This window comes from Mya arenaria, chromosome 4 (genome assembly GCF_026914265.1).
Source record: "Mya arenaria isolate MELC-2E11 chromosome 4, ASM2691426v1".
Lineage (NCBI taxonomy): Eukaryota > Metazoa > Mollusca > Bivalvia > Myida > Myidae > Mya > Mya arenaria.
In genome coordinates, this window is record NC_069125.1 from 3333279 (window position 1) to 3356555 (window position 23277).

Below are 23277 nucleotides of genomic sequence, written 5' to 3' on the forward strand. Positions count from 1 at the left end.
AAGACTCACACTAGCGTTGGCATCACATCTTGATTAAGGTTTTGCATGTAAGCCATTATCTCAGCAAATACATCATGTATCGCATTGAAACTTTAGATATGGGTTCCAAGCTATCTAACCTACTTAATGATTGAAGTTTCATAACTCTATCATGCATATAAGGCAAAAACTGCCCTTTATTATTGGACATAGAAATTCTGGTTAAGATTTTGCATGTAAACACACATAGGTTAATATCTCAGCAACTACTTGATGGGTTGCATTATTGACACTTTTCTACTAAACCATCCAACCTACTTGAATGACCAAGTTAGATAACTCTATCTGTCATATGATATAAATTTTGCCCCTTTATCATTGACTTAGAATTCTGGTTAAGGTTTTAGCATGTACGCAGATTTAAGTCAATTACTCAGCAACTTCTTTATGTAATGCATTGAAACTTTATACAATCAAGTATAATAAGTTTATCTTGCATATAATGCAAACTTTGTTCCTAGGGGTTAAGGTAACCCTTAACTTGGAAATTCTGGTTAAGGTTTTGCATGTTATAAACTTAAAAAGTGATACATGCATGTTTCTCCAAAACTTTGCAGTCCTTGAACTTCAAAGCGGCGGAATAGTTCATTACACTGTCTTTGAAACAGCTCTTGTTGTAGAGTCTAGGTACTGTTACAGCCTTGATGTCTGCATCTTAATATTGCAAAAACTTCATATTTGGCAACATGTAAAAAAGGGTTCAAGATATTCAAAATAAACTTGGCACACATGTTGCCAGAGGTATTATGCACATATACACAAGGCCCATAACTCTGGCTTAAATGGGTTTTTTAAGTTATTATGTTGAATCTTTGTTTGCCTAAAAAGACCAATAGGCGAGTGAAAGATGGGACCAATAACAATGATCGTACTTCTGGTTGAAAGTAAACTCACAGATAAGCTTTTGTCATCATCGTTCCTCATCCGTCATCAACACTTTAAGATCTATGTTGACATACAATTTAATTGAAACTTGGTCAAAATGTTGGTTTAGCTATAGTTAAAGGGGTTGTGGAAGTGTCCTAAATCCAAGATGGCAAACAATGGCAGGGGTTTTCATCAAAACCATCCAACTTGTTTGAAGATCAAATTTATTTACATCTACTTGGAAAGATAAACTCAACAAAATATTCAATATGAAAAGAATATAGTGAAAAATGTGTATAAATTCAAGTGTTTTGCTTAGGACTATGATGAATATAAGAAATTCATAACAAGCAGAAAAAATATAATTTTCACATGCAAAATAATGAAACTTTTTGAAGGTACATTCCATCAAATCAATAGCAGGTCAATTTAAAAACAATCTTACAACTCCAAAGTTAAATGTCATATGTTAAATTATGCACTCGTTTGGCAGTATTGGTCAGCTCTGATTCACATGCTTGAAACGTAAATGCTAAATGTTTAAAAAAAAGAGAAAAGAATAAATCATGTTTAAACAGCCTTGGACCATTTAATCAACATTTTGTATATTTCTACCGGTATGTTTAAAAAGCACAACAGCACAGACCTATAATCCATGGTTTATTGGTCCGTAACAACACCAACTACTTTACTTCATGGAATACCAGCATTTGGAACTCCTAGGCCATTTTCCATCCTAAACAACTTATAATAAAACTAAATAACTACGCTGCAAGTAGATCACGTAACGTAGTATTATCAATTTAGCAGTTAAACTAAATGACAAAAAGTATAACTAGATTGATAATCTTATTTATTTATGCAATAAAACGCTTCACTGGCAATCAAATTAAACTTAGATATACAAAATACATGGTAGAACACTACAATTAATTATTATTATTATTTATTTTTTGACGAACTCCTGCTACTGATGCGAGGCACAGTTTAGGATGGATAATGCTTGAAGAGTTCTGACTGGGAATTATACCAGCTGGGAACCCATTTGGAAAGATCAACCTTTAACTCTCAAAAGGTCTTTGTTATCATTTTAAAGTGTCAAACATTGAAAAAATAATTTCATTTGAAATGAGAACAAATTGCTTGTTGCAATGGTAAAACAATTCATCAATGGGTTAAATAATAGCTATATTGTTAACATTTATTTAAAGATGCACTCTTACTCCCAAATAAGATTTACCACAATTAATACAAATGTTGAAAACAATGGTTCTTATGAAGGATACCGAGTTTAATTTGAAAGAAAGGTGCAGAAAATACATCACGGTTCTACCTTATCAGACAATAGTAGATCACAGTAAATCTTTTATCAACCACCGATCATTTGTTTTTTTTTGCGTTTTCAGCTATTAAATACACAGTTACAAACTTGTTATCAGTAATAAATATTTTCATAAATGCATTAATTAGTGAGTAGTTAAAGGTTTATCACTCAAAATTGATGTTTGTTATACATGTGCTTGTATTGATTTTGAATAAGAGTGTCACTTTAAAAATCTGTCTGAAAATGCTCTTTGTAGAAAAGCAGTAGTATTATGATGCAAATGACTATTGAATCATTTAAGGCGTGATTTAAGGCAAAATTCTGTTCAAATGTGTATCTGTCATAAAAGTAAGAAGAATAACTCAATTTCAAAAATGCAGATGAAGTAAAAACGCTAAATTCCAAATTAAATTAGTGATAGAACGAAACTACAAAGTAATTGGCAGCACATATGTAATGACCAGGAATAATAGTGATTCTAAACAAATTAAAAACAAATCATTCTAACTTTTTTGTGGGCTATTTTTTAAAATAGTTATAGATGTACAATAATTATATCCATACATAAATACCTCTACAAGCTTTCAAGAGGACCTGGGTTCAACCTTTTCCCTATTTTTTTGTAAATCTTCATTAAAATTTTACTCAGGTTTTTATCTGGCTCCTTTTTCCAACTTTTACTTGGAAAAGCCTCTACTATCCCTACTTATGCAAAAATAGTTTGAGAAATAATTGTGTGTTCTAAAATGCACTCTGAATATCAGACAGAACAGAACAGAACATTTAATAACCAAAATGCAGAAAATGAAGAAGGGTAGAACAGAACAGAACATTTAATAACCAGAATGCAGAAAATGAAGAACCCTTTATGTACATGTACAATTAAATTGATGAAAATAATTGGTGTAAAATATTTGCCTCTAAGTGGAAAATAAAGAGCCCTTCTTTTTTGCCCTATTTTCAAAAACAATCCTACAACTCTGATCTATCTTTTTTGTAATTTGTCACTTGAAAGCCTGCTTCTACCTAAATCTTACAACAGAAATTGTTCTTGCAGAAATGGACAAATCTGATATTTGACAACAAAAAAGTAATAGTACAATATTGCTATAGTGTATTGCAAAATATATTAAACAGCACAATAAAAAGTTTCTGAAATAAACTATAACTAACAAATACCTTTAACAACACATAGATGGCCACTTAAAACACTAGTAAACCTCTCAAAACACAACCTTAACATAATCGCTTGACACGATAAATGTAATACATTTAGGTATACAAGAAAATGAATATATAAATAATAACTTCAAATTATCACAACAAAAAGTTGAGATTTCTAAAAACGTCAACAGCTATGTACGATTATACTAATAATAATATGTGTATGTTATTTCACTTACGTGAATGTTCACATGTCATAACCATATGACCTTGACAACTATATGTTATGTAGTCGTTCATGTTTAAATGATGAAATATGTCAACAAATATGTACATGATAAATTGTTTTTAAAATTAAACATAGTAAATACCTCATGGAGTTAAAATAAACTTTCAATACTTTTATCGGGTGGTATTCAATACAACTAAAGTCATCCATATGGTCATACATTATTGATTTCATTCACTCTATTGGTCAGAAATTACCAACAAGTAATCCGATTAGCTACATCGTACTAACATCCAATTAAAACTAATATTGAATACCAGCCCTGGTCACAATTTGAAATTTATAAGTATAATATATAACACTCATAGAGAAAGTTAATTATGGGCGAATCTCTTATCGCCAAAGCTTAAATTGTTCGTTATGTACATGATCTTCTAGATTCGAATATTCGTCCTTTTGCGCCCAACATATGTTAAAAATACGTGAATTATCCTGCTGGGGCGTGGTCGCTTAGGCCATTTGATATAATGCAAACTATGGCTGGAACGTGGTCACTTTAGGCCATGGAGTCTGGGCTGAACATGGAACTTCGTGGTGCCTTTGGTTTGCTTTTCGGTCCTTTGTAGTCCTGTGAAAACATAAGTGGAGCACTGTAAATAATATTGCTTCAATAACATGGAAAAACATTAAATAGATCTAAGTTTCATAAAGATCATTTTAACAATTTGAATTGATCTGCCAACGTTTTCTGTTATTTGATTTCCAATGTGTGAATCATATCCGAGTAAATGTATCTTAAAAATTTAGTTTAGCCTTCCTTTGTTGTAGAAGCGGCTATCTGAAAAGTTCCTCAAAAATGAAACTCATTGGTATAGCCGAACCCACTCGCTTGGCTCGAATTCTTCGTTGTGTCGAACTGGATTTTCTAGCACAACGGATAGGCATTTACGGTGAATTCAGCCGTGCTGGAAAACTCCATCTGGCATCCCCCCCATGCCAGATGAGTCACGCGCTGTGACGTAATACTTTTCATTTCTTTTATTTTACACTCTTTGTAACCATAATTATGAGATTTCAATAGATGAGTTCCATAAACATTAACTTTACAAAAATATACCTTCAAAACAAAACAAAATAACCCTCCAAAGACGTGATACTGAAGGAACTTCTTGACGTATGCAGTGATTCTAGCACACCGGATAGGCATTTACGGTGAATTCAGCCGTGCTGGAAAACTCCATCTGGCATCCCCCCATGCCAGATGAGTCACGCGCTGTGACGTAATAATTTCAATTTCTTTTATAATACACGTTATGTAATCATAATTATGAAATTTAAATAGATGAGTTCCATTAACATTAACTTAACAAAAATAAACTTTAAAAAACAAAACAAAATAGCCCTTAAAAGACGTAATGTCAAAGGAACTTATTGACGTATGCAGTGAATACAAATTACTGCGCGTCATGACGTCAGTAAACATCATCGCACGCGCTTTTTGGTGATATGTACAAAAATGCGCCTTTTTGTATATTTTCTTCACAAAATATGTTATTTAATGTATGCTAGAAAAAATATATATCATGTGTTTCCGTTCCGGTTAGAAAAATCCGACCCTCGGGCACGCTGCGTTGCCGGTAACTCGGCAAGCCTCGTTACCTGGCAACGCAGGTGCCCTCGGGTCGGATTTTTCTATTCGGAACGGAAACACATGACAGATATTGTAAATAAAAATTAGTGCGCGTCATGACGTCAGTAAACATCAGCGCACGCGCTTTTTGGTGAAAATACAAAAATGCGCTTTTCTATGTATTTTTTCACAAAAAAATGTAATCTAAGGTGTGCTAGAAAAAATATCAATCATGTGTGTCCGTTCCGGATAAAAAAAATCCGACCCTCGGGCACGCTGCGTGGCCGGTAACTCGGCAAGCCTCGTTACCTGGCAACGCAGGTGCCCTCGGGTCGGATTTTTCTATCCGGAACGGAAACACATGACAGATATTATTAGTAAAGGACCGACTTCTAAATACTCGAGGCTCGAGGTATTTTCAACGGTCCCTGGGAGTTCGAGCCAACGGAGTTCGACTGTATTTGCAACTTACGCCTGTAGGAATTGGTGACACGGATTCCGTATCTATGCTGGCACGGTTGCGCCCCGCCGCGTTAACAAAGCTCCACGCGCGCTTTGCCTGGTCACGTGCTCGATCAGTCACCTCCGAGCTGCGCAGTGTGACGCCGAAAATGTCCTCATGGAATCGACTGTTGTCCTGCACAATATATTTAATGTCAGTTTGAGTAAATATATTTATAACGAATATATGATGCAAGCAAGTAATAGTCATTTATAACGTAATTAGCGGATTTGGTCGTACAACATGTGACTAAATATCGAAGCGCGCTTTTAGAATAATCTACTCGAAATTTAGGAATGAAAACAACTGAATTTGAGTGATGATCGATATTAGACAATCGACCACGTATATCTTCAAACACTTACCCTCAATTTCATAATTAAGCTCTTGGCATCTTGTGACGCCATGTTGCCTTCTGTTGCCACTATTTTCTCGAGCGTGGCTGTGACGTCAGACGCCATTTTGACGTCACCACATACGTAGAAGTGACCTGATTGTTTCACTATACACCGGAAGACGGCAGTAGAATTCTGCTTTAATATGGATTGGACGTATGTCTGAAAACCAGAAAGACACTATCGTAGAATAATTTGGAGTTTTGGATAATTCGTATAGCCGTGTAACAAGAATGCTTCCCGTGGAACATTAATTCGAGAAAGTCACATAGAGTCGTCATGGTCGTATGGTTTTGACATGTGATCATTCACGTACGTTCCCAGGGTTAGGGTGAACGCCATCCCTGAGATATTGTATTGTACAGTGTGTGTATACCACGTGATAAATTGTGTCATATATGCTACGTCGGAAGGCAACATTTTGCTTAAAATGAAGACTTATATCAAAGATAACGTTTCTTTTACTACACCGTTTTAAATAAAACAAAGGGCAGTCTATGCCGCTTAAAGAGCCCCGCAATTTATCACGTGGTATACACACGCTGTTGTAGTGGCCGTCAGTGTGTTTCTATTTAATATTACATGGATTTAGAGTACAACCTACATTTTTAGCCAATGAAATTGCAAATAGGCAACCGTTAAGTAGTAGACTAAATCATTGAGAATTTCAACTTTCGCGCGTGTATAAAGGTCCGCCTACTGCCAATCATCCGATACACACTCCCTGGGTCAGATTTTGCATTGACAATGTATCGGCCAATGGGGTTATATGTCAGTTAGTTAGAGGAATAACGTTTTTTAAAGATTTACAAAGACTTGTTCGCTACCCTCACTCATCCCGTTTTTAATCATTAAGAATTCACATCATGTCTATAACATATAAGGCTTATCATTTGCGCGTATTAGACCTAATTAACGAGCAATGAAAATTGTCTCCCCCACCTTGGGTACATCTTTCTCCCGGGACAGTGCGGTGTAGACCTGCGTCAACACTCCTTCCGCTTTCATCTGCTCCAGTTCCTCCCGATAGATTGCGTCTATCTCGGAGTTCCGGCAGCCGAAATACAGGTGAATCTCGCCCCAACCCTTCCGCCCGCCGCCTGGGGAAAATATTGTATGTCTTGAATTTAACGCAAAATCATTTTATTGGCGTTTATATTTTTTATATTGTTTCTCAAGAACAAATACACATTTCAAAATGGTCAATTCCAAAACATCTCAAATCCTGGCCGATTTGCTGCCATCCCCCATAAATCAAATTTAGGTATTTGACAAATATGTTAGTTCTGGCTTCCATAACTTTAATGTACGATGCAGTTTTTTTTGTGTTTATAACATGCCCCCAAAAGTAACATATATATAACGTGTTCGCTGAAATATGTATACATAATGTACAAGAATTTTACCCAAGATGGCTTAAATAGACCTGTACCAGGCTGTGCCACATACTTGTTAACTACATTGTATACAGAAGGTGAACCCAGAAGCAATTATAGCACTGGTAGTGTGTAAGCTCATTTATACTCGCCCACTCGGCGAGTAGTTCGATAAGATAGTTAGTTATTTTAGGTTTATGGAGCAAAGTGCAAAGACGGAATGTAACCCTGGTTAGAGCTACCCTGGTACGTGCACCAGTGTATAGCAATGGCACAAGAGTACCCCCATATAATGTCCCTCCCTGAAGACGATTAGTATTTTAGTAATGCGGAGGGGAATCGAACGTGCGACCACTGGATTGACAGACAAGTGTGTCCACGGATCCGCCACTGAAATATAACACGGAATCACGCCATTGCTACTTTTACTCACGGGAAGGCTCCGGATTCATCTCTCGGTCGATCTTGCGTTGCTGCCAGAAGCTTCTGAATGGTGCAATCCCTGTGCCGGGCCCCACCAGGATGATGGGAACAGTTGGGTCATCCGGCATGTGGAACGCTGGGGCGCTGAAAGGTTACAGTAATCATGATGGTCTGCAGCAAGGAAATGGGTCTCTGGTCAGGAGGAAAGGCGGTCGCGCCACTGCAGCGGTCTAAATCAAATTTGTTGGAAATTTCTAATCCAAATTGTACTGAGGCCTTTTCTTAAAATCTAAAGTTCCCATTAAATTCAAAGCAAACCATTTATAGGCTGTATCGCAAATCGAAATCAAAATGGGCCGTATATATGTTGTAAATAGTGCTAATTAACATGACGCGGCCTGTCAGTCAAACTAGCCGGACGATACCCGACTGACCAATCAGCGTCCAGATTAGGCGGGGCTTATCAGTTGCATGTTGCTATCCGCCATGACCTCCAACAATCAGCACTTCACAAACAGTAGTGTTCTATATATTAAACACAAAATAGTTTTTTTTAACTGAGAGATAGAAAAGACATGGAATTTTATAATACTGACATTTTCCCTTATTGCTGCTCAAATTATGCATTTTTAATTTGACCGTGCATATGCTAATATAATCTTTTTCTTTAGTCATAAAACAAGAAATATCATTATGATTATACGTGCATAATATTGACGACATCTCGCGATTTATTTTGATTTTGATTTTTTTTCTCCTTCTTGTGCGTCAAGTTTTAAATCCGTAGCACATATATACATTTTTAAGTTTGTTTGGACAGACTGTTTGGACAACCTGTTTGTGAAAAAGACAACTCAGTTAATTTGAGTTACATTTTTTTATATTAAGTGTAGATAAAATATCAATTATCATATAGCTAAAGGTCACAAAACGTATATACGTATAGATAAAACAAAATCATCTTCGTAAATGACGCAAATCAATGTATAAACCTGTGCATTTATAACTCCTACATGTATGTTCCTTGTAAGAACAGTTTCGCATTTCATTTAATACGGAAATTAATTCATTGAGAGAAATATTACGGTAGTTATATCAATAATAATAATTCACTAAACTTGTATAAAAGATGATTTTTAATGGATAACGGAAGAAAAACAGCAAAATCCATTTGATCTATACAATTTGATCTAAAGGAAATAAAATAAATACATGTTTTTGGTTTCCCTAAATTTGAGGTTTACAATAGATGATCAAGGGAAATAAGTATTAAGACTAAATATGTGCGCCTTGCTACCCTTGACGAATTGTCATTATACACGTGCACATGTTCCATCTGGATATTTTAAACGGTTCTTGAATTGCGGCAAAATCTATGCAGGACAATGGCGACGATGATGACACCAGACCTAAGCAGACGATGAAACTTACTGCCTGATGAGACAGGGAACGGTGTCCCCGACCTCCCGTCTGTTGAGCCAGTTGGAGCAGACACCCTCGTGCAATGCCCCGTTACCACCTGAAAACATACCGAAAATATACTTCAGTAAAATCGGCGCTGATCACACATTAACACATTTGAACTGTTTTTAGTGGTAGAAGTTTTCTACGACTGAAAGACAGACATTGGTTGCGGGTAAATCATATCCGTCCTAATTTTAATCTTGTGTTGAATTAAATTACGTTTGGATGCCTTTTGACCACTGCCAACGTCGAAAGCGGAATAACTCTTGCGTAATACAATGATTCGGAACACTTCGGCCATATTCCATTGAAAACAACCTGATATTGAAGGCTTACAATGTCAAGATTCTTTACATTCAACTACACTGCAAGTAGATCGCGTAGTAATTTCAATGTAGCAGTTAGACCTAACGACTTTCGTCTATGAATCTTAGTTATGCAATAATGCACTTCACTTTGAATCAATTAGAACTAAGTTATTCAAAATTGATGTAAAAACACTAAAATGAGCCCCGATGGCTCGGACTCGCTTGGCTCGAGTTCCTCGTTGGCTCGAACTGGATGTAAAGGACATATTTATTTATACTGAAGGTAAGCATTCCCGTTTGGCTCGATTTTTCCGAAGCTCGAGTTATTATCGCCGGTCCCCTGAAGTTCGAGCCAACGGGGTTCGACTGTATTATTTAAAATTTTACGAACTACTTTTAATAATGTATTGACATAAATCCGGGGTTGTTTGCGATGGAAAATGGCCGAGGTGTTCCGATTGACGACAATGATACAGACGCTTACCCTGAGTCTTATACTTGACAACAGCCACGGTCGCGTGAATCTCCCCGGGGTAGGACTTGAGAGAGGACGAGATGCTGTAGAAACGAGACTGCAGGAGCGGAAGTTGGGTGAGCAGCAGGGACGCTGGTACGCGGAGCGACGGGAACTGGTCCAACACCTGAACTACGTTAGGGTAAGTCTCGTACTTCCACTCCTCATAGATGTGCGAGTCCTGGAAAGATATAGAACACTAAACAGAGATTTAAATGATGTTTTATATTTGACATATATTTTCAAATGAAATACTGTGAACTCATTCATATTCGTGGGATTGATATTTTCGTATTATTTTTCGAAAAAGGACACTTTCTTAGTTGATTAATTTCATGGAATTCCATTTTTAAAGCGCAAAGGAACATTCAATAATTATGTATGTAACCCTGTATGTACCCATATTTCTGCTAATACAGAGCATCACATGATACAAAATGTCTAAATTTTAAACACTCCCGTACATTTGTCAGATTCTCTAGGCTCTCCTTATCACAATCCTTGCTGGCCTGGGTGGCGAACAGCTTCAAAAGGGCCTGACTGGGCGGAGTTGTGATGTCCAGGTATCGTAGGAACGCCGTGTGCAACGTGCACACGGGGAGGCGCGGGTAGGGGTCCCAGGATTTCGTATTGCCTGGAAGAATGAAACATCTTGTAAATGATTAAATGAAATCGACTAAATATTCACTTACAGTCAAAACTTGCTATGTCGAAGTCGTTGGGATAACCCGAAATACTTCGAGATAACGACCATTCGATATAACCAAAATTCAACACGTGTTTATGTTAACCAAACATATCCGAGATTCATTTCGACATAATCAGACTATCGAGATGACCGACATAACGAGTTTCGAGTTATGAGTATTCTGATTATTAAAAGGGCACAATTACAAGACTCAAAGCCACCAACGCTATTGTCAATGACGACAGAGGCCATGCGTGACAGAAGCGATAGCTGGGATTCATATAATGGTATAGTCAAAACTTTTTTATAACTTTGATAATTAGTGAACACGACCTTATCGGTAATCAATATCGACGGACAAAACATTTCACTTCAACCTTTTGTCAAAACGGAAAACTTACCTAATGGGGTTGACCTCTCGTTCATGACCTCGATCTTGATCAGCTGTTCAGGGGGCGGGGCGTTGTGAAGGCGCATCAAGATGGCGTCCACGAGCGGCGGAGCGTTCTCCGAGAATATGGCCACGTGATCCCCTGGATGGTACAGCATTTCACCGGACCCAAGCGTTGCATCGAGCTTGATCAACATCGTCTGTCGACTGCAATGGATTTATGAACTTTATAACTCTAAACTAGTTTCCGTATGCACCATTTAACAAGAGCCGTTCTCAAGCGTACATGAAAATAAACATTAATAAGCTCCCTGAATTCTATTTTTTCTATGCAAATTGATAAATGCAAGAAAACCGAAAAGAAAAACAACAACAGAAAAGAAGAAGACCAACGAAGGAGAAAAAACAAAAAGGAACAACAAAGAAAACCAACAAAGAAGATAAACAAAGAAGAAGACCAACAAAAAAGAACAACAACAAAGAAGAACAACATATAAGAATAACAACAAAGAAGAACAAAAAAAGAGATCAACGGAGAAGAACAACAAAGAAAAAAGAACAACAAAGAAGAAGAACAACACAGAAGAACAACAAAGAAGATAAAAAATAATACCAATAAAGAAGAAGACCAACAAAGAAGACCAACAAAGAAAACCAACAAAGAACAAGAGTAAAGAACAACAACAAAGAAGAACAACACAGAAGAACAACAAAGAAGTCCAACAAAGAAGAAAATTTAAAACCGGACTTTGAATGCTCGTTAAGCTGGCACATGTTTGTTACAACAAAGAAGAACAACAAAGAAGAACAACAAGGAAGACCAACAAAGAAGAAGAACAAAAAGGAAGAACACCAAAAAAGAAAAACCAAAAAGAGGACAGCAAAGCAGATCAAGAAAGAAGAACAACAAAGAATATCAACAAAGAAGATCAACAAAGAAGAGGATCAACAAAGAAGATAAACAAAGAAAAAATGCCAATAAAGAAGAATACCGACAAAGAAAACCAACAAAGGAGAACAACAAAGAAGAACAACAATGAGAACACCAACAACAAAAAATATAGAGCCATAGATGTAGTTAGAGCAACTTATACGTTTTTTGTATAATTGTCATTGATCCATCTACTTACTCCGATTCTTTGGCTTGAAGCTGTGTTCTCTCCATAAATCGACATGGAACAACATTTTTGTTGTGGATGGTGGACAGTGCTGAAGACAGAGTCAAATTTATATATTAAATTCATAATTGGGTGTCGTTTAGATCTATATCCTTAGTCATCTAAGACGGTTTATAAACCCTTTTTTATCATTTTTAGAACATTTTTTAGATTTTTTTATCCGAATATTTGACAAAATATGTAATCTGGAAAATTATATACATTAGATATTTATGATTCCAATATATTTTCAAGAAGTATTCCTTTTGACTGCTGCTTGTTCATACTCGATAAAAAGAATCATGGTAAAAAGTAGCTCTGTATCTTCATTACTTGCGGATCGTATATTCAGGATCTTAGACAATAAAGTCATACATGGTTTGTTTTCAACTGATTTAGATTGTAACGTGTATTCAGTAAGCGGGGAACCAAACTTGACTTCATGTTTGTTAAATTGTCAAGACGCAATCATTTACGATATAGAGTAGTACTAATTAAAGGCCAGTGGATGATTCGTTGGCTTTCAAGAAACAAGAATTATAATATTAACTACATTCAAAACCAAATGTTGTTCCTATTTCATGATTTTTCCATACTAGCCAACTTTCGATGGAGTCGCAGTGGACCCCTCATACCATATTCCTAGCATTTTGTTTGTGCATAATACAGTCGAAAGACGTTTGCTCGATATCCTAGGAACCGGCTTAATTAAATACGTCTAGCCTCGCGAATATTGAGTCAAGCGGGAATGCTTACAAAGAGTTAAACAAAATCTGTCCTTAACATCAAGTTCGAACCAACGAGAACATCGAGCCAAGCGATATCGAGCCAACGGATTTAGACTCTAGATATAAAAGTGTGCCTTTTTCTTACTCAAAAGTATGGCTTTTAAATCAAATTACCTGTGATTGGTTCCGGTTCCTTGTTTCCTGTGGCCGGAGTGACCCTGAACGTATCTGGTGTCCAGTTGTGGTCAGTCTTGGACAGTGTTCCAGCGGCGTCCTGCAACGCGCGGTCATCTCCAGTGCAGAACGTCTCACAGGCCGCCTAGATGAGATATGCAAGTAAAAACGTATGACTTCTAATACATTACCATTCCATCTTGTTACGTTTTACATGTATTTAAAGCTGCAATCTCACAAATTGACTGATTGAAATTTGTTTTTAGTTTAGTCTCAGAATCAGCTGATTTAGGTAACAAAGCCTTCAGATCAGTCATCTAAGATAACTCACAATGGAACAGATCTCAACTATTTAGAAAACTGCCGAAAATTTCACTTTTCTTAAAGCGTCAGTAGCCAAAACGGTCAATCTGTGAGAGTGCAGCTTTAAGTCACCATTCAGTCCATAAAACGATGAATCTCTTACATAAAACATACTGATGACCTAGATTTTAGAAAACAGCAACCGGTTTGTTCGTCCAAGTTAACTTACACAAAAGAGCCACTAAGCAAACCCCAACGCTCGCCTCGTTTTCCCAAGTCAATCAAGGAAAATAACTCTACCACATTTGAAGCCAGTATTATGGGCCTTGCTATACATGTTGGTATGTTTTCTGGCACCAATTTCCATTTGCATATCTTACCGGTTTTAGGTTGTGGCGAAGGATGAAGTGTTTGCACGACGACTCCAAGGCTATCACCAAACAAACGAGCTTATAAAATCACTGATTGGTCGACAGCGTTCGGCTTAACTACATTGGTTGCTATTGAAGAATTAAAATCATTTTCTTCGACATTTATGCGTTCCTGGATGCAGTTTTGAATTAACTCTGGGTAATTTATGGAAAAGCAATTCGCGTTTTATTTGTGATTAATAATGGCCGATATTTCTAATCGCCGTTCAATATTGGGCTACTGACGTAAAAAGTTACATCCACATTGCATTCCCATTATCTAATTGCTATCGGATAATCACATTTTAAGCAGTATACAAGACAATCTTTTTGTTATCAGGACTTCCTGACCCCTCGACGCTTCAAGCCTGCCAAAGTAATAATGACCCCCTCCACCCCCTTCAATACCTCGACCCCTTTCCGTAAAGAAATTTCGCCCTCGAACTCATTGGAAATTTCAAGGAGTATAGCCTTTAATTTCTATAGTCCATCTCCAGACGCCGCTCACCTTGAAGACTTCCGTGGCCCACGTGCGGAACGACTCCTCCTGGCCACAGAGCTCATCACCCTCCGCGATCTCGTTGATCCGCTCGGCGCCGAGATTAGCGAACATCTTGTCCAGGTAGTGTGCGAACGCGCAGAAGTTGGGATAGGCACTGGAGCCCAGCCCGAACACCGAGAACCTATGGGTAAAGGGGGATAATTAGTGTAAGTTTACAACACGCATTTTACGTGTGTAATAAATGAAACAATTTAATGCCACTTATCTTGAATACATGTGAGAAAATATTAATAATATATCTGCTAGAGAGGGCAATTGATCAGGGTATTTTGCACCTGTAATTGCGAAAAAAAAAAAAAATATTTTTTTTAATCTTAAGGGCATAATGGATGAAGTTATTTTGGCGTGAACATTTCGAATTAGTCAGCGTCAGTATACAGTCGAACCCCGTTGGCTCCAACTCGCTTGGCTCAAATTCCTCGTTGGCTCGAACTAGATGTAGAGGACCGATTTCTTTATATGGAAGGTGAACAATCCCTCTTGGCTCGAATTTTTCGAGGCTCGAGGTATTTTCCCCGGTCCCTGGGAGTTCGAGCCAACGAGGGTTGACTGTATTAATGTATGCTTCACTTAAATTTTAATCATTTTAACCATTTACCTGACGTTAGAAAGCGGACCAGTCTCCAGTGTGAGGTTGTCCTCAAGCGACTTGAATGTGTCATCTGACGCTTCACTCCCGGCGTCAATTATCTCTATATCGTGCGGCTCCGAGACGCTAAGTCGCAGGTAAGACAACTGCTTGCTTAACCTGGATATGAAAAGTAACTCAAAGATGCACTCTAACAGATTGGACGTTTTGACAATTTGGCGTAAATGTCTGAAAACCGGTCATATAAGCTTGCTAATAAAAGATCAGATCGCAATTTTTAATACCTACGCTCAAAAATTGAATTGTATTGGTAACGCTTTAAGAAAAATTAAAATTTCGGCAGTGAAAATGAGATCCGTTCTATTGTGTGTGCTCCTTTATTACTGATTTAAAAGCATTGATGCCAACATCACTTAATTCTGTGACAAATATTGATAAAGTTGTCATATCGTTCAAGCTGTGAGAGTATCTATCGAGTTCAATGCAACGAACCTGACAAAATATATTAATTTAAATGTGAATATGAAAACTAATTATTGCTTCAATAGTTAAAATGAATATAGGGGTATATTTATTAATGGTTAATTAAATTAAATGGAATGTTTTGAGCCGGAACATTCGCTAGGCGGGCGAATCTTACTTATCCTTTGTGTCCGGATGCTTTGTTTCCAGCAGGTACTTTGCGAAAGACTGAAAAATACAACGTAATCTTGGTTACAAGCAGCAACGACTATGTTGATAATGTTCAATGTACTAAAGCAACGACGACTATGATGATGTATCAATTTACTATAGCAACAACGACTATGATGATGTATCAATTTACTATAGCAACAACGACTATGATGATGTATCAATTTACTATAGCAACAACGACTATGATGATGTATCAATGTACTATAGCAACAACGACTATGATGATGTATCAATTTACTATAGCAACGACTATGATGATGTATCAATTTACTATAGCAACAACGACTATGATGATGTATCAATTTACTATAGCAACAACGACTATGATGATGTATCAATTTACTATAGCAACAACGACTATGATGATGTATCAATTTACTATAGCAACAACGACTATGATGATGTATCAATGTATTAGAGCAACAACGCCCATGATGATGTATCAATGTATTAGAGCAACAACGACTATGATGATGTATCAATGTATTAGAGCAACAACGCCCATGATGATGTATCAATGTATTAGAGCAACAACGACTATGATGATGTATCAATGTATGTAAGCAACTACGACTATGATGATGAATCAATGTATTAGAGCAACTAGAACCATGATGATGAATCAATATATAAGAGCAACAACGCCCATGATGATGTATCAATGTATAAGAGCAACAACGACTATGATGATGTATCAATGTATTAGAGCAACAACGCCCATGATGATGTATCAATGTATTAGAGCAACTACGACTATGATGATGAATCAATGTATTAGAGCAACAACGACTATGATGATGTATCAATGTATTAGAGCAACAACGACTATGATGATGTATCAATGTATTAGAGCAACAACGACTATGATGATGTATCAATGTATTAGAGCAACAACGACTATGATGATGTATCAATGTATTAGAGCAACAACGCCCATGATGATGTATCAATGTATTAAAGCAACAACGACTATGATGCTGTATCAATTTATTAGAGCAACAACGCCCATGATGATGTATCAATGTATTAGAGCAACTACGACTATGATGATGAATCAATGTTTAAGAGCAACAACGACTATGATGATGTATCAATGTATTAGAGCAACAACGCCCATGATGATGTATCAATGTATTAGAGCAACAACGACTATGATGATGTATCAATGTATTAGAGCAACAACGACTATGATGATATATCAATGTATGTAAGCAACAACGACTATGATGATATATCAATGTATGTAAGCAACTACGACTATGATGATGACTATCAATGTATAAGAGCAACAACGCCCATGATGATGTATCAATGTATAAGAGCAACAACGCCCATGATGATGTATCAATGTATAAGAGCAACAACGCCCATGATGATGTATCAATGTATTCGAGCAACAACGCCCATGATGATGTATCAATGTATTAGAGGAACAAAGACCATGATGATGTATCAATGTATTAGAGCAACAACGACTATGATGATGTATCAATGTATTAGAGCAACAACGCCCATGATGATGTATCAATGTATTAGAGCAACAACGACTATGATGATGTATCAATGTATTAGAGCAACAACGACTATGATGATGTATCAATGTATTAGAGCAACAACGACTATGATGATGTATCAATTTATTAGAGCAACAACGCCCATGATGATGTATCAATGTATTAGAGCAACTACGACTATGATGATGAATCAATGTTTAAGAGCAACAACGACTATGATGATGTATCAATGTATTAGAGCAACAACGCCCATGATGATGTATCAATGTATTAGAGCAACAACGACTATGATGATGTATCAATGTATTAGAGCAACAACGACTATGATGATATATCAATGTATGTAAGCAACAACGACTATGATGATATATCAATGTATGTAAGCAACTACGACTATGATGATGACTATCAATGTATAAGAGCAACAACGCCCATGATGATGTATCAATGTATAAGAGCAACAACGCCCATGATGATGTATCAATGTATAAGAGCAACAACGCCCATGATGATGTATCAATGTATTCGAGCAACAACGCCCATGATGATGTATCAATGTATTAGAGGAACAAAGACCATGATGATGTATCAATGTATTAGAGCAACAACGACTATGATGATGTATCAATGTATTAGAGCAACAACGCCCATGATGATGTATCAATGTATTAGAGCAACAACGACTATGATGATGTATCAATGTATTAAAGCAACAACGCCCATGATGATGTATCAATGTATTAGAGCAACAAAGCCCATGATGATGTATCAATGTATTAGAGCAATAACGACTATGATGATGTATCAATGTATTAGAGCAACAACGACTATGATGATGTATCAATGTATTAGAGCAACAACGACTATGATGATGTATCAATGTATTAAAGCAACAACGACTATGATGATGTATCAATGTATTAGAGCAACAACGACTATGATGATGTATCAATGTATAAAAGCAACAACGACTATGATGATGTATCAATGTATTAGAGCAACAACGCCCATGATGATGTATTAATGTATAAGAGCAACAACGCCCATGATGATGTATCAATGTATTAAAGCAACAACGACTATGATGATGAATCAATGTATTAGAGCAACTACGACTATGATGATGTATCAATGTATTAAAGCAACAACGACTATGATGATGAATCAATGTAAAACAACGACTATGATGATGAATCAATGTATTAGAGCAACAACGACTATGATGATGTATCAATGTATAAGAGCAACAACGCCCATGATGATGTATCAATGTATTAAAGCAACAACGACTATGATGATGAATCAATGTATTAGAGCAACTACGACTATGATGATGTATCAATGTATTAAAGCAACAACGACTATGATGATGAATCAATGTATTAGAGCAACAACGCCCATGATGATGTATCAATGTATAAGAGCAACAACGACTATGATGATGAATCAATGTATTAGAGCAACAACGACTATGATGTTGTGTAAAATTACTATAGCAACAACCACTATGGTGATGCTTCAATATGCTTTAAGAACAACGACTATGGTGATGTTTCAATGTACTAGAGCAACAACGACTATGATTATGTTTTAATGTACTAAAGCAACAACGATGTTATATTGCAACATCGAACATGTAGATGATGTTTCAAGTTTATTCACATTTCAAATATCTTACCTCGCCATTTTCAGGTGGGTCTCCATTTCCGAACGTGCTCGTGACAATCAGCACGAGCGCCTCATGCTCGAGTTCTGTGACGTCATAGTCATCCATACAGCACACCTGGAAAAAAAGTGGTTATTTCGTCTATTCATTGTTCAAACATGTAACATTTGTAGCAAAAATATCATCTAAGGAATTCGTTGGTTCTTAAACAATTCTTGACGTTTTAAGGCTCGAACATTTTTGACGGTCAAAATAATTCAACAAAAACAAACTATGTTGCCTTGAACTTAGTTCGACTAATTGGATGCACATTTGGAATGTATTTACGATATATCTGCATGCCAGTTTTTTAAAAACAGAGTTAAAGTAAATCCACATGACTGAACAATATTATATATTGCAAAAATGGTTTATTCAAAACATTATTTCGCGTAAAACGAAACCTATGATACGAGAAATATTAGTTAAACCAGATGTTCAGCTTAGGTGTTGCACGAACACATATGCAAAATATCTAGGTGATTCACTTTAATACTTGATGAAAATACAGTTTATATTCTTCGCTTTTTCGGAATTTAGGAAGGGTTCAATTAGTTCGTTTTTGAAACTTTATTTTAGACATGAAACGTATATGAACAGCCAGAACAGCTATATGAAAAAAACAAGCTAAAAACTAAAAGCGGACAATTCCTATTTTTATTTTGTTTTATCATTTGTAGAAGGTTACACTTAACCATAACTGGCGACGATAAAAGTATGGAAACGTTTTGTGAGCACCCTACAGTGATCAGTCGGCTGGTTATTGTGATGGCTGTGGTGTTTGAAGATCACTAGAACTCATAAGCCTGTTTTATTCAAAGCTGAAGATTATATTGCAATGGTCTAGCTTAATCTCTCATTAATTGTTGTCCACTTACCCTGGCGTCAAAAGCGTGCTTGAAGATCTGACAGAGTGTCTTGGCGAACCCTTCGGACTTTCCAGTCTCAGTGGCGTACAGGATCACACATTTTACCCGCCGAGCCAAAGCTTTGCCCATCAATTTAGCAGAGAACTTTACCGCTCTGAAATGTATGATCATTATTGTTATAAGGGATGGGTAAATGCTTTAAGCTCGGACTTTCCCTACTGGTATGCCCGGCTAAGGCCTTACTCATCAAATTTGCCGAGAACATTACCGCTCTGAAATATATAAATGAGTCATTATCGTTATAAGGGAATGGGCCATGTTTAAAGAGAATCACTCGGACTTTTCGTTTTGGATTTCCCCGCGAGCGACCTTACCCGTCAACTTTGCCGAGAACTTTATCGCTCTGAAATATCCAGTTGGATGTTGTTTTTTCCCCTGTTTTCAATATATAACACGCTTGCTTTGTTTTTGATATAGTTGTTACTTGACTCTGAGTAGAACATGTATATAGATATTAGAACATAGACAAGTCTAAACAATGGTAATTGCTCTTTGAAGCCGATGTATATTATGCTACTTTTTAACTTCTGTTATAAGATTTTGATTTTCGCAGACAGTAATCTCATTTTAGCTCTTTCGCGTTTCCGGCAGCCAGACAAAAACAGCAGTAAAACCTGGCAAGTTCCCGGAAGCCGATCTTCCTCCGCGGCCGATCGGTTGAAGAGCGCGTCCGTTCCTTGTCTTTCTTCCACACGTGCGTCTTCCAAGCGTCCGTCTGAATCAAAGCATGATATGGGATACTTTAAAGTATGCTTATCCTTTATGCTGTATGAACGCAGTAGGGCACGCGAACAAATTCCATGAAGCGCGCTAGCGCTTTTTGGTCAATTGCTCGCTTGTCCTACTGCTCTAAACATGAGACAAACAACATGGGCGGTTAAAGTGACACTCGTATTTAAAATCGATACATACACATATATAACAAACATTTTGAGTTATAAATCACTTCTTACTATATCATGTTTTTATGGAAAGTATTAATTACTGATAACAAGATTGTAACCGTGTATTTCGTAGCTGAAAACGCACAAATATTAAATGACAGTGATCAACTTTCACCTCATTAGGTAGAAATACTTTGTTTTCTGCACTTTTATTACAAAATAAACACGTTATTCTACATATGAATAATTATTTTGGAAATTTATTTATCATTTTCAGTAAATTAAAACAGCTGTATCGATTGTGGTACATCTTATTTGGGAGTATGAGTGCATCTTAAAGTGAAACAACGTCGTGTTTATTAAAATAGAAGCCTAAACGTTACCCACCTGGTACTCATAGCTAGGCTTAAGCTTATAGGCCAACATCTCCTGGTGAAACACGGGAAGTAGCGACCCACTCATGGGCGGCACGATCCATACCCAGTCTGCCGGACATCCGCCGCGCAGTTTCTGCTCGTTGTCCAGGTGCTTCATGAAGGAGTCGGAGGCCGCGTGATGATCTGTGATTGTCACGCCTTGAGACTGCAAGACAGTAAACACCGAAGTATAAGGCAAATGGCGAACTGGTACCTTTTTTTCTTTTTTTTTTATATTTTGTTATTTATCTAAAGAAACCCGTAAGTCCCTTTTAACAGGATCCTACCATTGGTATCATCATAATGTTTTTTTAATGAATGGGACTTCAACGACTTTAAAGCTGCACTCTCACAGATTGAACGTTTTGACAACTTTTTTATTTTTGTCTTTGAACGAGCGAATTTTTGCGAAAATCCATAGAAACCAGTGATATAAGACTGCTGACAAAATATCAGATCGCAGATTTTGATATTTAAGTACGTAAATGATGTTTTATGCATTTTTCTTAAACCGTAAGTAACGGTTTAAGCCATAAAACATTAATTTTCGAACGGAAATATGAAAATCTACGATCTGATTCTTTGTCAGCAATCTTATATCATTGCAGATCTTTACGCAAAAATTTGCACTTTCCAAGACAAAAAAATAAAAAAAAGTTGTTAAAATGGTCAATCTGTGAGAGTGCAGCTTTAAGGAAAACCAATCGATTGAAATAAACAGACGACACAGATTATCCATGCAAATTACCAGAATAGTGTTTTTTATATCCACGAAATAGCAAAACACACAATGACCTTAAAATTTTAAAATATGAATTGTAACAACACTGGAAAGGTTAAATTAATCGAGTTTCAACCATCATATTAACAAATATACCGACAATGACTTCAGAAAAGAAGACGCCTCTTGCGCATTGTGTACTTTCATTGTTTTATATATAATTTGACCGGTTCCAATTTAACACATATCTAAGGAATGGATATGATAGAGAGATTTTCTCGCTACCTTTACCCGTGGATTGTTCGAGGTGCAACATTTATTCAACCCCTTCCTTGATTAGCCAAGAATCTTCTAGCCAGGCCTCGGAGCCACATTACCAGACGCACGTTTGATATTCGGATTACCAAACATACTTTCCACCATTCAATGTTTCATAACTCATAACAATAACATTTCACATTATAATTTATTTCGAACATAATTTGAAAATAACCTTTTTTGTTGGTTGTTTCTAATTTCATGTAAAGGTTGTTGGTAATTCCAGAAGTATTAAGGTGGGCGCCTTAACCACAGGATTTATAATTCAGAGCCGAAATGTCTACGTTTTGTGTTAAATTATTTCAGATATATGTTCAACAAACTATATATATTAATTTCTAATGCCTTGGACATATGACAATATGGCCTTTGATGTCGCGTCTGTAATTAAAGTTGCAAGGAATTTTGCCTTTAAAGTTCTAATATAGGAAAAATGGACCCATACAATTATAAGTATATAAAAGCTGCACAAGCGGTTGAACCATTTAATTAGATAAAATGTAAAAATGAAACAGAGTTATAAGTTCAGTTGCAGGAATATGATTCATTATAATGCATAAATCGACCAAAGGGGGATGCATGGATTCATTCAACAATCACTTAATTGGCGGTTTTGTTGATATCAAATTTGTTTTGCTTTAAAGGGTTTCGGCGACTTCGAAACCTGTTGAGAAAGTTTTACTTGAAGTAACACACGCATGATTTTGTGTACAGTTTCAACATGATGGTGGAGCCTTTTCCTGTAGCCATTATTTATAAAAAAAAATCCCAAACAATGATTCTGCATATGGTCTATTGGCTGTTAATATAAAATGGTGTTTCAACACACGTGTTGGATGTCTGTCCGACATGTCGTT

At 36.6% G+C, this 23277-nt stretch overlaps 1 protein-coding gene across 1 annotated transcript in view; it reads right to left on the reverse strand.

Annotated features, from left to right (window-relative positions):
* Positions 1 to 1124: 1124 nt before the first annotated feature.
* LOC128230364 (nitric oxide synthase-like protein) overlaps positions 1125 to 23277 on the reverse strand; it is a 95223-nt gene continuing 73070 nt past the window's right edge. Inside the window, exons 10-27 of the mRNA XM_052942570.1 lie at positions 21353 to 21547; positions 20696 to 20796; positions 20031 to 20175; positions 19126 to 19230; positions 15878 to 15927; positions 15247 to 15396; positions 14595 to 14769; positions 13374 to 13518; positions 12445 to 12523; positions 11325 to 11521; positions 10700 to 10869; positions 10206 to 10416; positions 9381 to 9468; positions 7960 to 8093; positions 7093 to 7250; positions 6121 to 6312; positions 5726 to 5890; positions 1125 to 4251 (exon numbers count right to left, since the gene is read on the reverse strand). Of these exons, the coding sequence (XP_052798530.1) occupies positions 4180 to 4251; positions 5726 to 5890; positions 6121 to 6312; positions 7093 to 7250; positions 7960 to 8093; positions 9381 to 9468; positions 10206 to 10416; positions 10700 to 10869; positions 11325 to 11521; positions 12445 to 12523; positions 13374 to 13518; positions 14595 to 14769; positions 15247 to 15396; positions 15878 to 15927; positions 19126 to 19230; positions 20031 to 20175; positions 20696 to 20796; positions 21353 to 21547 (2532 nt within the window). The 3' untranslated portion in view covers positions 1125 to 4179. The remainder of the gene's footprint in view (positions 4252 to 5725; positions 5891 to 6120; positions 6313 to 7092; positions 7251 to 7959; positions 8094 to 9380; positions 9469 to 10205; positions 10417 to 10699; positions 10870 to 11324; positions 11522 to 12444; positions 12524 to 13373; positions 13519 to 14594; positions 14770 to 15246; positions 15397 to 15877; positions 15928 to 19125; positions 19231 to 20030; positions 20176 to 20695; positions 20797 to 21352; positions 21548 to 23277) is intronic.